The 14,742-nt window shown below is 52.0% G+C and overlaps 1 protein-coding gene across 1 annotated transcript in view; it reads left to right on the forward strand.

The window, feature by feature from the left end:
- The first annotated feature begins 6,009 nt into the window (after positions 1 to 6,009).
- OLFM2 (olfactomedin 2) overlaps positions 6,010 to 14,742 on the forward strand; it is a 59,211-nt gene continuing 50,478 nt past the window's right edge. Inside the window, exon 1 of the mRNA XM_023645460.2 lies at positions 6,010 to 6,182. Within this exon, the coding sequence (XP_023501228.1) occupies positions 6,111 to 6,182 (72 nt within the window). The 5' untranslated portion in view covers positions 6,010 to 6,110. The remainder of the gene's footprint in view (positions 6,183 to 14,742) is intronic.

Genomic DNA, 14,742 nt, shown 5'->3' on the forward strand with positions numbered 1-14,742 from the left:
AGTCTGTGGGGAGCCCCAAAGGCCGAGGGCTAGACTCAGGAGCCTCTTGCGGGACCTGGAAGGGGCTGTGCTCCACTCTGTGTGAGCACCGGGAGGGGCGGCACTGGGACCCTGGGTCTGAGGGGCACTGGGATGCTCAGCGTGGAGATGCGGGGCTGCAGAGGGTGATGCTTGGCCCACCTGGGTGGGGCCCGGCCTTCTCGATGCCATGGGAACACCAGAGGACCTGGCCCAGGTGTCCCCTGCACCCACAGCACCAAGAACCTCGTGTCTGCTCTACACCCTCTCTGTGGCCTTGGTCAAGTGTCTTGAGCTCTCTGAGCTTCAACGCCTCCATGTAAAAAAGGGGACGAAGGTGATGATGTTGGAGCAGCTCTCCCCCCGTGACATATAGGACCTGGAGCATGAACACCCACCTCCCTCACCCTCAGGTGGGAAAACTGGGAGGGGCAGCTTCTAGGCTCTCTCCCAGGGGTCCCCAGCAGGACTGACACTTAGTTGCCTACATGAATTTGATGGGAAAGGAAAGACGAACAACAAATAAGCCAATATAATGCTCCAGAGGTCGACAGGTTGGCTTTGAATCAGATAGAACCGGGTTTGAATCCCGGGTCTTACGTTTATAGCTAGGTGGCCTTGGTCAAGTTACTTAACCTCTCTGAGCCTCAGACTTTTTGTTCTTAAATTGAGGATGATATTTCCTACATCACAAGGTTGTTGTATAAGGGGTATAAGGGCTTCGTGAACAGATGAGGCTCTCTCCAGATGGGCAAAGGGAATGAATATGCCAAGCACACGGCAATCAGGGTTTAGCTATTGGGAATAAGGACCCAAACCAGGAAGCTTGGCACTTACAAAACTGTTAGGAGGCAGGAGGATGGCACTCTAGGCAATGCCTACAGGATGGCTTTCTATAGAACCTCACTTCTGAATTGGCCCACCCAGAAGCTTCTGCTTCTATTATTCACAGGAAGGTGGGGAATAACCCACTGGGAACCATTGACTTCAAGAACACATCACCATAATGGATATGCAAAATGTGGTCCATCCATACAATGGAATATTATTCAGCCATAAAAAGGAATGAAGTTCTGATACATGCTACACCATGAGTGAACCTCAAAAACTAAGTGAATTGGGGGCCAGCCCCATGGCCAAGTGGTTAAGTTTGTGTGCTCTGCTTCAGCAGCCCGGGGTTTCACCAGTTCAGATCCTGGGCGCGGACCTACTACCGCTCAGCAAGCCATGCTGAGGTGGCGTCCTACATAGAAGAACTAGAATGACCTACAACTAGAATATACAACTATGTGCTGGGGCTTTGGGGAGGAAAAAAAAAAGAGGAAGATTGGCAACAGATGTTAGCTCAGGGCCAATCTTCCTCACCAAAAAGCACTAAAAACCAAACCAAAACAAAACAGAACTAAGTGAAAGAAGCCAGATACAAAAGGACAAATGTTGTAACATTCCACGCATGTAAACTCTCTAGAATAGGCAAATTTACAGAGACAGAAAGCAGATTAGAGGTTCCAGGGGCTGGGGGTGGGCAGAATGGGGAATTATTGCTTAACAGTTACAGAGTTTCTGTTTGGGGAGATGAAAAAGCTCTGGGAACAGACCGTGTTGAAGGTTGCACAACACTGCAGAAGTAATCAATGCCACTGAATTGTACACTTGAAAACGGTTAAAACTGCAAATATTATGTTATATATATTTTACTACAACTTAAAAAGTTAATAATGTAATATACCAAAAACCATTGAATTGTACACTTTAAAGGGTGAATTGTATGGTATGTGAATTATACCTCAATAAAACCTTTTTCTTTTTTTTTTTTTAAGATTTTATTTTTTCCTTTTTCTCCCCAAAGCCCCCCCAGTACATAGTTGTATATTTCTCGTTGTGGGTTCTTCTAGTTGTGGTATGTGGGACGCTGCCTCAGCGTGGTCTGACGAGCAGTGCCATGTCCGCGCCCAGGACTCGAACCAACGAAACACTGGGCCGCCTGCAGCGGAGCGCACGAACTTAACCACTCGGCCACGGGGCTAGCCCCTCAATAAAACCTTTTTCTTCTTTAAAGAATATGTCACCATCATTGCAACTTAGAGATTTGGAAGACACCCTCATTGTCACTTGCAACTACATCTCAAAAAAGCCTGATGACACTGGTGACATTGCTGACTGAGATGGTAACATCACTGGAGGAAAGCCCAACGCCTCCACAACTGTGTTTGCCGGAAAGATGACTTCCTCCTACTTCTCCCACCCACGTCTCTTGCTTCCAATTGATAGAGCCTAACTGGATACACAAGTCTAGCTGCAAGGGAGTCTGGAAACCATAGTTTTTGGCTTTGCCGCCTCTGCACTGTAGGAATGCACAGGAGGAGGCTGGGAGGGTGCTGAGACTCAACCCACCATCTTTTGGTTTTGCTTGCACAGCATTCTTTCCCTCTTTAAATGGTGAGATTTCCATATCTGCCGCCTCTGCTTTGTTTTTTATCCAATGTAGGTTAGATGGGGCTAACTCCACTCTGACTCCAGGGGAGTGATCTATGAGTGAGTTCCAGCCATGCCACATAATCACTTCCTCTGAACCCATGGTTGGCTCAGGGATGGGCACATGACTTGGGATGGACCAATGAGAGTCATTATTTTTCAAGCTCTTTCTGCTGAAGTTGCTGAGCTTGGAAGGCAGAGCTTCAGGGAACTATTTTTGTCACCTCTTGGCTAAATGGGAATCCTTTGCAGAGAATAGTGAAGATGAGAAATGGAGAGAGACAGAATCCTCATGATGTAACAAAATCCCCTGGATCCAACCATGCCTGAATTCCATTACGCCTGGATTTTTTTTCTGTTATGTGAACTAATAGATATATTATTTTTTGCTTAAAACACTTCAAGTTGCCTTTCTGCCACCTGCTACCAAAGGAGCCCTGAATAATATAGAGAGGAATCAGCAAGAGCAAAGGCATGTGTAGACATGCATGGTGTAGATTTGTTCACTCATTACATTCTTCTTGATCATCTTTTTGGTGTTGGGCCCTGTGGAGAGTATGAGTATGGGAAAACAAAGGCCTGGACTGTTTCTTCCTCTCACTGGACACAAGCAGGGGTCACAAAAGAGTAAAGCCAATGGCTGCCCAAGCACCAGTTAGGAAAAGCCAATGGGAGTTGGGAGTGGGTGGGGATCCAGTGCCCCTCCTCCCTGCCTCTGCACATTGTGGAGAGCAGACTTCACTCAGTGGTAGACCCTGAGCCACCCGGCCCATCAGTTTGGCTGCACAAGGTCCTTGAGAAGCTAACTCTCTTCAATGATGGTCCACAATTCTGACCAGTACACTAGCCACAGAGGACAGCAGACGCTGTGCTCATCACTGACCATGCAGCTGTCAACAATATAACTAGGACACTGAGAATGACCCTACCTATGGTATGACCAGCTCATAATTTTGACCATAGTGTGGCCAGGTCACTGTCCAAAGCAAGGGCAGAACAATGGCCACAGCATGACCAGGACAGCAATTGTGACTCTGACCACCACACAACCAGGAATGACCAGTGGAGACCACAATACTGACCACAATGCTGACCCCAGTTCAACCAGGATGCTGATGACAGCACAGATCACAGTTCAGGAGGACACTGACCACAGCACGATCAGGACTGAGATTGCCACTGACCGCGGCTGTGGTCATGACCACAGCAGTGAATGCATTGGCCAGGGTCCAGCACAATAGGTTGCCAGAATTTAATATGGGGATTTAGTCACTGTTAAGCTTTAAGAGTAAATGGGGGGCCAGCCCAGTGGCATAGTGGTAAAGTTTGCACACTCTGCTTCAGTGGCCCCGGGTTCTCTGGTTTGGATCCTGGGTGCAGACCTACACACCGCTCATCAAGCCACGCTGTGGCAGCATCCCACAAGGACTTACAACTAGGATATACAACTAAGTACTGGGTTTTGGGGAGAAAAAAAAAAAGAGTAAGATTGGCAACAGATGTTAGCTCAGGGCCAATCTTCCTCACCAAAAAAAAAAAAAAAAAAAAAAAAAAGAGTAAATGGGAGAAGGCGAATTCACTCTAAAGTGGCAAGCCACCATCTCCCCAAAGGCTGAAGCAGCAAAAGAAGGAGGTGGTCACCAGAGTCCAAGGGCCGCAGCCACCTGGCTGGAGCTGAACCATGGCGGAGATTCCCAGTGGGTCTGAGACCACAGAGGAGACACAACAGCCACCCCCAGAGACACCCAAACTGGAGAGAGAGGGAGAAGTACTCTGGCTTCTTCTTTTCTGTCGCCTTCCAATCTCTCTCTAGGCCTCCCATTGGCCAAGCCTAGCCAGATGCAAGGGAGGCTGGGAAATGTAGTTTGTAGAGGGTCAAGGGAGGCTGGGAAATGTAGTTTTCAGGGGCCATCTCCCCTGACACAGAGCAGAGAAGGGGAGGGTGGGGAATGGACCTAAGAGCATGTTGGCCAATGCCAAGCACACATCACAGGCCATAGCTTGACCATGACAATGACCATCACACTGGACAGAGTGCAACGAGAACATTGTTCATGGTCCTGAACACTAGCACTAACAAGGGCACCACTCTGTAGGAAAGAGACAAGCAGTGGCCCCCCGCCCCCACTCCAGTGTTGGCCACTCTTGATCAAGAGCTTGCAGGTTCCACCAGCCCACATCCCTCTCATCCCCCGTGCCTGCTGCAGGCTTGGCCTGAGGAGTCTACAAAGGACTGTCTCCTATGTGGGACGAGGAGACAGAGGGATAGATGAGAGGGGCTTTCTCTGGCTCAGACTGTTTTGGGTCCCAAGTCCCATGGCCAGTGTCCTTGACCCCACGCTTCCTGGTGGTAACGCCCTCTGGGGACTGAGCGCTGGCTGGGTGCTCTATTTACTGGAGAGTCACAGAAGTCTCCCAACAGTTCTGTGAGGAAACAGGTCTCCTAAGAGAAGGAAAGTTCTTTGCCCAAAGTCACATGGCCTAGAAGTGACAGAACCAGGGTTGACCCCAGGTGTATTGGACACCAAGCTCTTCTTCATTGCTTTGACAAAAGCATCATGGGGTGTTCTCTGCCTGGCACACAGTAGGGTCAGAAAAATGCCAGGTCTCCCCACCTCCATATCTTATGGCCAATTCCTTTGTAATCTAACTTGCTTGCTGGGGGGGCGGGGGAGGGCGGGTAGACCACTGAGGTGGGGATATGGGGAGAGGACGAGGAGAGACAGAGAAAGGCTGGAGGCCAGACAAGGACGCCCTTCACATGCAAATGCATGCACGTGGAGGTGGCGTTAATATTTTGATTCTCTGGGATCTGGTCTCACCTTGGGCCCTTGCTAGCCTGTTCCAGGTGTGGCCGGGAGGGGAGACTTTGAGCCGGAGGGCCCCTGGGGAACTGGGTGGGGGGTGGGGGGGGTGGGGGGGACGTGAAAACAGGATGCTCCTTTGGGGGCCAGGCCCACCAAGTTGGCCATCCCCATCGGCCTCCTGTCTATGGGTCCCCTGCCCCCTGTTTTGGTCTCTCATCCCCCCCTCTCAATCTCTGCCCCATCCTCCTTGTCCCGGCAATGACCCCCTTCCCCCAACATCCAATTTCATAGGCTCTGCCTCAGTTTCCCTGTTGATTCTTGAGTTCTTTAAGGAGGGGGCCTCTCAATTTCTCTTCTTTGCTTCCAGGCCTTCCTCTTTCCTGCTCCCCACGCCCCTTGAGCTTCCTCCTGCTCCCATCTTCAACGAGGGTGCGATTCACAAACACGAGACGGAACCCCCTCCCCCATCTCGGTGACCCGCCCCCATCGCCGCCGTGGGGGGGTGGGGCTGCCAAGTCTTGTCCTCAGCTGCCCTCCTCCCCGGTGCCAGCTCCCCCATCCCCGCCCCCAGACCCCCGCTCCGGCGGCGCCCGAAGACCAGCTGGGGGCGGGGCGGGGGCGGAGCCCGCGACAAAGGCTGGGAGCGAGCGCGGGGGGCGGGGTGGGCGGAATCCCGGCCCCGGCGCGGCTGGGAGGCGGCGGCCGAGGGTCGCCCGGGCCGGGCGGGCGGGGTGGCGCATGGTGGCGGGCCCCGCGCCGAGGCGCCGCTAGGGCGGGCGGGGGGACGGGACGCCGGGCCGGGGGCGCGTCATGTGGCCGCTCACGGTCCCGCCGCCGCCGCCGCTGCTGCTGCTGCTGCTGTGCTCAGGCCTCGCCGGACAGGTAGGGGCCTGGCGGGCAGGTGCGGGCGCACAGGGCTCCCGGAGACACGGGGCTTGGGGCTCCACGAGCCATCCCCCCCGGGTTGCAAGGGGAGGGGGTCGCAGCGGGGGAGGGGCTGGGACGTCCACCCGGGCTTGTGGGAGAAGAGGAGGGGGCTTCAAATCCAGCCTCAAGCTGGGATGGTTTGGGGGCCCACCTGACCCCACCTTCGGGGTTCCCAGCCCCTCGATGACCCGGAGCCCACACCCGCCATCTCGCTGGAGCTGAGTGGGGTTGCGGGGGGGGCGGGGCTCGACTTCACGGGGCCTTGGGGTGTCGCTTACCTTTCACTCCCCCATTGTGGCAGGAGGTGCCCGGTTTCTGCATCCCCCCACTCCTCGCCTGCACCCCCAGTGTGGCGAAGGGGGCGGGACTCACGTGTGAGTGACTGATGGGGACGTGTACGGGGTGCTGGGTAAACGTGTGTGTCTTTGTGTCATGGCTGGGTGTGACTGAGAGTTTGTGAGTGTGTGTGTGGCTGTGCGGGTGTGTCCAACTGTGCATGAGTTGGGGTGTGATCGGCAGAGGGTGTCTCTATGTGAGGGAGAATCTGTGTGACAGTGGGAGGCTGTGCCTGAGGGTTGGTGTGACAGTGTGAGGCTTGTGAGCCCGTGGCCGAGAGTCGTGTGTCTGTGTGTGACTAGCGATGTGACAGCGAGTGAGGACTGTGTTAATCCTGGCAGTCTTTGGGCAGCCCTAGCTGTGTGTAAAGAACTGTGGGTGACAGTGTCCCTAGGACTCTGTCCATCTGCCTGGATGTTGTACAAAATGTGTGTGACCAGGTGTGTGGCTGTGTGAGCGCTTTGGGGCGACCATGTGCCATTGTGTGCCTTTGAGTAAATCACTCTCAAAAGGGGGTGTGAAGGGCGAGGGCTGGGTGCGCAAACGTGTACACCCATGCATCTGTGTGTGTGTGTGTTGGTGCCACACACACTCCATTCATGCTTTCACAGAAGGAGATCTCTTTCTCCGTGGTACCCTATCTCTTGGGCAGGCTTCGGGGGGCCTTGCAAAATGTGGGGGTCCAAGCTTTCTTCAGCGATTGGCAAACCTCTTTCCTCCTCCATCTTGGGGATGGGAGCGCCCACAAGTTCTCCGACCGCTACAAGCTCAGAGGGAAGCTGGAAGGGGCAAAAATAAAATATGAATGATAATAACAGCTAACGGTTAAGTGCTTCTTCTGCACTGAGCCCTGTTTCAAGCACACAGAATGAATGAAGCATTAGCATTTAGCCCTCGCGGCACCCTTCTAGTGGGTTCCATCGCTACTCTCATTCTACAGATGGAGAAACTGAGGCACAGAAAACTCACGTCACTCGCTCAAGCTCTGACAGCTCGGGGGTGGCAGAGCTAGGACTGAATCGAGGCAGTCCAGCTCCTGAGCCCACACGTTTACCCGCCTGTTAAATAATCCACTCCATGGGTGTGGACAGTGCCTGTGTAGACACTGGGAGGGGTTTTCAGGTAGAAGCTCAGAGGAAAAACAGTTCTGGCACCTTTTCTTTCCTGGTCAAGAGACGAAAGAATCAGACCCTTGTACCCAGCCGAGGGGGGCGTTGGGAGAGACGGAGGTCGGCTCTAGATGGAAGTATTTCCAGGTCACAAGGAGAGAGTGGGGGGTCCCTTCCTTTGCTCATGCGTCTCCCCATCCCAGAACCTCCGTCCTGGCTGGTTCATCAGGCTAGCATCAGGCTGCACAGAGCAGGTGCTCCATGGATCTGTGAGCCTGAGAGAAGTAGAGAGACACTGAGAGAGACAGAGACCAAAAGAGGCACACACTTGAGAGAGCGGAGTTGAATTTGGCTCCGAGAAGGATCCTTGGAACCCCGACCTGGGGATTTTCCCCGACCCCTGCCAGTCCCTGGGAACTCTAGATTTCCTGTCCTGTCGCCAAGACTGGCTGAGGGCGTGGGAGGGGGATGTGACAGGTGCTGCTGAGGCGCGGGTCCTACAGACTCCAGCGCGGGGAGGGAGTGGCCTGGGGGCGGGGCTAACAGGAGGTCTCAGGGGGCGGGGCTAAACAGCGGGGGCGGAGCTAAGTCTTTTGGGGCGGGGCTGGTGGGGTCCTGCCTCGGGCTGCAGCGCCTCCAGGCGGCCACCACGGGCACGACAGCGTCGTAAACCGGTCTCAGCCCCCGGGGTCTTGGGAAGGGAGAGGTCTGGAGAATGGATGCTCTGCCCCTTCTCCGCCCCCGCCATTGCCTCCCAGAGCTGCTTCCTCCGTCCCTGCTGAGTCCGGGGCTCCATCCGGGGTCCTTTCTAGAAATCATTCATTCGTGCAGTCAATCAACAGATACGGTTAAGCACTAGGGATCCAGCCAGGAACCGTTATCAAATCCCTCCTCTCCTGAAGCTGACGTTCTGGGAAGAGAAGCAGGCAAGGACCGAATAAATATTTAGTACAGTATCAACAACGAAATAAATGTATACTATAGTGCAAGTGGCATGAAGAATAATAAATAGGATAAAGGGGATTAAAGAGTGATGGTGGTGGGGTGGGGCCTCTTTTAGCAAGGGTGGTCAGGGATGGTGTCTCTGGGAGGTGGTGTTTGAGGTGACACGTGAAGGAGGTGAGAGACGGAGCCTTCTGGGTATCCAGGGGAAGAGCATTCAAATCGGGAATAGCAAGTGCAAAGGCCCTGAGGTAGGAGCGAGCTGGGTGTGTTTGAGGAGCAGCAGGGAGACTGGTGTGCTGGAGAGGAGTGAGCCAAGGGGAGGTTGGGGGGAGATGAGACCAGGGAAGCTAGGAGGGGCCAGACCACGTGGGAAATTGTGGGCTGTGGGTAGGAGTTTAGATGTGACCCTGAGAACAGGGGGGAGTAGCACCGGTCAGAGGAGTCATCCATCCATCCAGGGTCTGTCCCAGATGTTCCGAGTCTGGCCCCTGAATCTCCTGGAGCTACCGGAGAGCTTGCCTGGTCCAAGCCCCAGCATCTTCCCTGTGGGAAAGATGCCCCCTTCCTGACTACTGGGAAGTTCTTTCTAAGATCTAGTTATGTCTTTGGCACTATCTGAGTTTGAAGTCACCTCTTTCTTGGGGTCCGCTCAGGATGGGAGGGGACATGTAGTCCAGTGTGTATTGCCTGCCTCAGGGCCTTTGCACTTGCCATTCCCTCTGCCTGGGACACTGTTCCCCCAGGTCAATACTTGACTCCATCTCTTTCCTTCTTCTTAAATGTCACCTCCTCCATGAGGCCCACCCTAACCAGCCAAGTAAAATAACCTCCCCACTGCCACTCTCTGAGCTCTTATTTTTCTTCATAACCTGTTAACCCATAACAGCTAACCCTAACCCTAACCCTTTTTTTAGCTGTTATTTTTCTTCATAACCATCATCAGTGCATTTCCACGGTTTGTTTATTCATTTGTTGCTGTTCAGTAAATCTCTGTTGAATGAATGAACGAATCCCCCTCCTCTTCCCACAGAGTCTTTCTTTCTCAAACTGTGGGACTCTTACGCCAAAGGAGGCTCGAGGGGACAACCTCCCCTTGGACCATCCCACACCCTCTTCCAGTCAACCATGGCTCCCGGGTCTGAGACATCAGCAAAACCGTTCTTCTTCGTCTGTGGCTAAAATTCCACCATTATGGGGCACCGATGTTTGGGGTTAAGACGCTGTTCTCCCGGGCTCCTCTAGAAAATGTAAATGTCCCAGGAGGAGGGAAATAAGAGGAAATCTTGAGGCCTCCCAGATAATAGCGAATTGGACATTTTCTTCCCGAGAAGAGCGGGGCTGGGCCGGGCCCGAGAGGGAGGAGCTGGAGCGACACCTAGTGGTGGGATGGGGTTTGTGCAGAGACTGTGTGCGCGTCAGGGCCCCGCCCCGGGAGAGGCCACGAGGCGCTTGCTTGGGGTGCAAAACTGCAGGGCACGCCAGAAAACCTCAGCAACCAAGATCAATACTATTTTAATGCAACATTTTAAGAAAATCAAAATTAATGCGAAAAATGGATGATGAACAAAATATCAACATTTTAAATAAAGACTGGATCCAAATTTGCTCTTTTGCAACTCACATCCATGACGTCGCATCCCTCACATTAGGGACCGTGTACCTGGCCTTGGCCAAGCTGGGCACAGGGACATGTGTGTGCCATAGGCACATCTGTGCGTGTGTCCGCACAGTGTCTCTGCCCCTATGGGTCCCGCATGTGGGCATGAGCGGGTCTCCTGCGAGCCCAGCAGCTGGTGTGGGCAATGGCTTTGTGTCTCCAGAATTCAGTGTCGGTGCCTGGGAGGCAGTAACCCGCTGTTTTCTGTTACTCACGCGTTCGTGTACAGTCACGCGCCGCATAACAGCGTTTTAGTCAACGACGGACCGCATATATGATGGTGGTCCCAGGAGATTCGCACCATATAACCTCGGTGTGTAGTAGGCTGTACCATCTAAATTCGTGTCAGTACGCACTATGATGTTAGCACAATGATGATGTCGCCTAACGACGCATTTCTCAGATCGTGTCTCCGTCGTTAAGCGATGCGCAACTGTGTTGATTTAGAGAGCAGTCATTGTGGATCTTCGGTGCTTCGAGCCTTATACAAACACCGAAAGCTGGGGGACAGTTTGAGCTCTCCCGGGGTGGGATGGACGATTGAACTTCTCTCAAGTTGAGTCTCGCTGTGCCGGGGAGAAGGCGTTGGGACAACAACGGGAGACTTTGTTCCCATTTTTGGGGGACTCTTGTCCGAGAACATTGACGCGTCCTCACGCCCAGTGGAAGCCTGGTCTGTCCACAGCCGCATCCATCTAGAGTTCAGCTACAAACCAAGAGAAACCGCAAAGAGCGGAGCGGAGGCAGAATAGATCCCAGGAGGTCTGCCTGCAGAAGCCTATTTGTGTTGCTTCTGGACGCCTCAGCAGGCTCCTAGTGCCTGTTCCTTCTTAGGTTACACACAGTTCCAACAATCTGGGCAGCTGGCATCGCAGCCCCACCTGGCAGGTGAGAAGCCAGGGAGTCACAGCGTGACAAGAAAGAAACCCAAAGCACGGTCAGCTGAAGCCATGGAAAGAAGTGGCAAATAGCTCCTCACCTTTTAGGTCCTGAGGGAGTCTTGGTTCTTCCCAAGAAAAACACCTGGAGAGGTGAGACCCAGCCGTCAGGGAGACAGACATAGCAGGCACATAGCGGAATGTCAAGAGTCAGGCGGGCTTCCTGGAGGAGGGGGCATTTGAGTTGGGCCTTGAAGGAGGAGTGAGTGAAGATTAGAGGGTGGGCATTCCATGCAGAGGAAGGTCATTGGCCAAGCTGGCAAGACCTGACAGCACATGGTGGGTCCTGGAAACAAGAATCAGGTGGAATGGGGATGGTGCACACCGGGAGGTAAGAAAGGAGGTGAGGGGCCAGCCTGGTGGTGTAGTGGTTAAGGACGTGTGCTCCACTTTGGCGGCCCAGGGTTCTCAGGTTTGGATCCTGGGTGTAGACCTAGCACCACTCATCAAACCATGCCGTGGCAGCGTTCCATATAAAACAGAGGAAGATTGGGAGCCGGCCTGGTGGCGCAGCGGTTAAGTTCACGCACTCCGCTTCGGTGGCCCAGGGTTCGTGGCTCTGATCCTGGGCGCAGACCTATGCACTGCTTATCAAGCCATGCTGTGGCAGGCGTCCCACGTATAAGTAGAGAAAGATGGGCAACAGATGTTAGCTTGGGGTCAGTCTTCCTCACAAAAAGGAAAGAAAGAAAGAAAGCAGGTGAGCTTGGGGAGGTAGGTTGTGATCTGACTGTGAGGACCTTGAAAGGTGGGTTGAGGACATTATAATTTATTGAACTGGCAATAGGGAGCCACAGAAGGGTGTGTGTGTGTGTAAATGTGTTTGTGTTTAAATAGAAGGGTTTTAAAAATGTTTTATTTTTAATTGTGGCAAAATACACATAACAAAATTTACCATCTTAACTATTTTTAAGTGTCCCGTTCAGCAGCATTAATACATTCACATGGTTGTGCATCCCCACCATCCATCTCCAGAACTTTCTCATCTTCCCAAACTGAAGCTCTGTCCCCATTAAACACCAACTCCCCCCCACCTCCCCCAGCCCCTGGCCCCATCTTCTTCCTGTCTCTGTGGATGTGGCTCCACTGGGGACCTCACATAAGTGGAATCAGACAGCATTTGTCCCTTTGTATCTGGCTTCTTTCACTGAGCATAATGTCCTTAAGGTCCATCCATGTTGTAACATGTGTCAGAATTTCATTCCTTTTTAGGGCTGAATAGTATTCCATTTATAGATATACTATGTTTTGTTTAATCATTCCTCCATCAATAGACACTTGAGTTGCTTCCACCCTTTGACTATTGTGAATATGCTGCTGTGAACATAGGTATGCAAATATCTCTTCGAGACCCTGTTTTCAACTCTTTTGAATATACACCCAGAAGTGGTACTGCTGGATCATATGATAATAATGCGTTTAATTTTTTGAGGACCCGCCATACTGTTTTACCATTTTACATTCCTACCAGCAGGGCTCAAGGGTTCTAATTTCACCACATCCTTGCCAACACTTGTTATTATCTGACTTTTTGATTCCAGCCCATCCTAATGGGTGGGAGGTGATCTCTCTTTGTGGCTTTGATTTGCGTTTCGTTAAGGCTTAGTGATGTTGAGCATCTTTTCACGTGTTTATTGGCCATTTGTATATCTTCTTTGGAGAAATGTCTAGTCAGGTGGTTTGTCCATTTTTAAATTGGGTTGTTTGTTTTGTTGTTGTTTAAACAAGGTTTTCGAGGCAGGAAGGAGACATGGTTGGATGTGTGTGAGGGACAGATCCTCTGGCTGTGACATGGAAGATAGACTGGAGGGGAGAGGATAAAGGTGTGAAGACAGAATTATCTCAGAAGCTGACAAGGTCTGAGGCAACTTGGTGGCAGCCAGAGGCACAGCTGGACAAACATTTGGGGGCAGAGGGAGCGTCCCTCTCATTGCCCGCTGTCCAAGGTCCTCAACCAGACCTACCGTCTCCTTCCCAGCCTCCTCCTGGAATCCTGAATCAGGTGGGAAAGCAGAGATGATGGGAGAGAGGGCGCCGAGAGACTGCTAGGGAGAAAAGAGGGAGATATGTTTTAACACCGTTTCCAAAAACTTGCTGGAACCAAGCAAAAAACGAAAGGCAGGCCCAGGCTGGAAGGCTAGCACCATCTCTTCTGAGGGATGCAAAGCTGCGTATGGGTATGTATGGACACGAATTCGTGCCTTTCTCACGTGTGAATGAAATACCATGGGGGCTGAGGTGGCCCAACTGACAGAGGACGCCTAGGTTATTGCAAAAGACTCTTCGGGGCCGGCCCAGTGGTGTAGTAGTTAAGGGCGTGTGCTCTGCTTCAGCGGCCCAGGCTTTGCTGATTCAGATCCCGGGCATGGACCCACACACCGCTCATCAAGCCATGCTGTGGTGGCGTCCCACATAGAAGAACTAGAAGGACTTACAACTAGGATATCCAGCTATGTACTGGGGCTTTGGGGAGAAAAAAAAAGACTCTGTTTTGCTTGGTTTGTGTTTTCTAGCTTTTCTCTTGGAAAGTTTTATCATTTTTACTGGCTGCGCATCAGAGATGGACTTATGTTTTATCATGGATACCTTAATTTGTATTTTTAAGTAAACTTTCTTCTTGGTGTAAAACATGTCTGCAGAGAAGTGCACCAATCATAAAGGTCCAGCTTGGTAAACTGTCTGAAAGTGACGTGGTGTTACCAGCACCAGGTTGAGAAACAGGACTTTGCAAGAATCCAGAGGTCCCCTCCTGCTCCTTCCAGGTGCCACTCACCCCCAAGAGTAACTGCTAAGCTGATGTCTCTCATTAAGTAGGTTTTGCCTGCCTTTTTTTTTTCTTTTTGGTGAGGATGATTGACCCTGAGCTAACATCTGTGCCAAGGTTCCTCTATTTTGTATGTCGGATGCTGCCACAGCATGGCTTGATGAGCGGTATGTAAGTCTGCACCCAGGATCCGAACCCATGAAACCCAGGCCACTGAGTGGAGCATGCAAACTTAACCACTATGCCACCGGGCCGGTCCCAACCAATCTTCCTCTTTTTGCTTGAGGAAGATGGCCCCTGAGCTAACATCCGTGCTGATCTTTCTCTACTTTGTATATGGGATGCTGCCACAGCATGGCTTGATGAGCGGGGTATAGGTCTGTGCCTGGGATCTGGACCCGTGAACCCTGGGCTGCCGAAGCGGAGCACGTGAACTTAACCACTACGCCACCAGGCTGGCCCCTTGGCCTGCTTTCTAACTTAATGAAGTCATTAAGTGCGTAGATTTTGGTACCCGGCTTCTTTTGCTCGATGTAATGTTTGTAAGATTCCTTCATGTTATTGTTTTGTGGTGGCTTGCCTGTTTCCATTGCTTTATGGCATTCCATTGTGTGAATCTGCCATGATACACTCATTCTGCTGTTTCTGGGCATTTGAGTCGGTGAAGTTTGTGGCTGACGCCAACAGTGCTGATATAAACACTTAGACACGTGTCTTTCGTGAATGCTTGTTCATATTTCTGTTGGGTATATATGTACAGTTAGAT

The sequence above is a fragment of the Equus caballus genome, chromosome 7 (assembly GCF_041296265.1).
Source record: "Equus caballus isolate H_3958 breed thoroughbred chromosome 7, TB-T2T, whole genome shotgun sequence".
Classification (NCBI taxonomy): domain Eukaryota; kingdom Metazoa; phylum Chordata; class Mammalia; order Perissodactyla; family Equidae; genus Equus; species Equus caballus.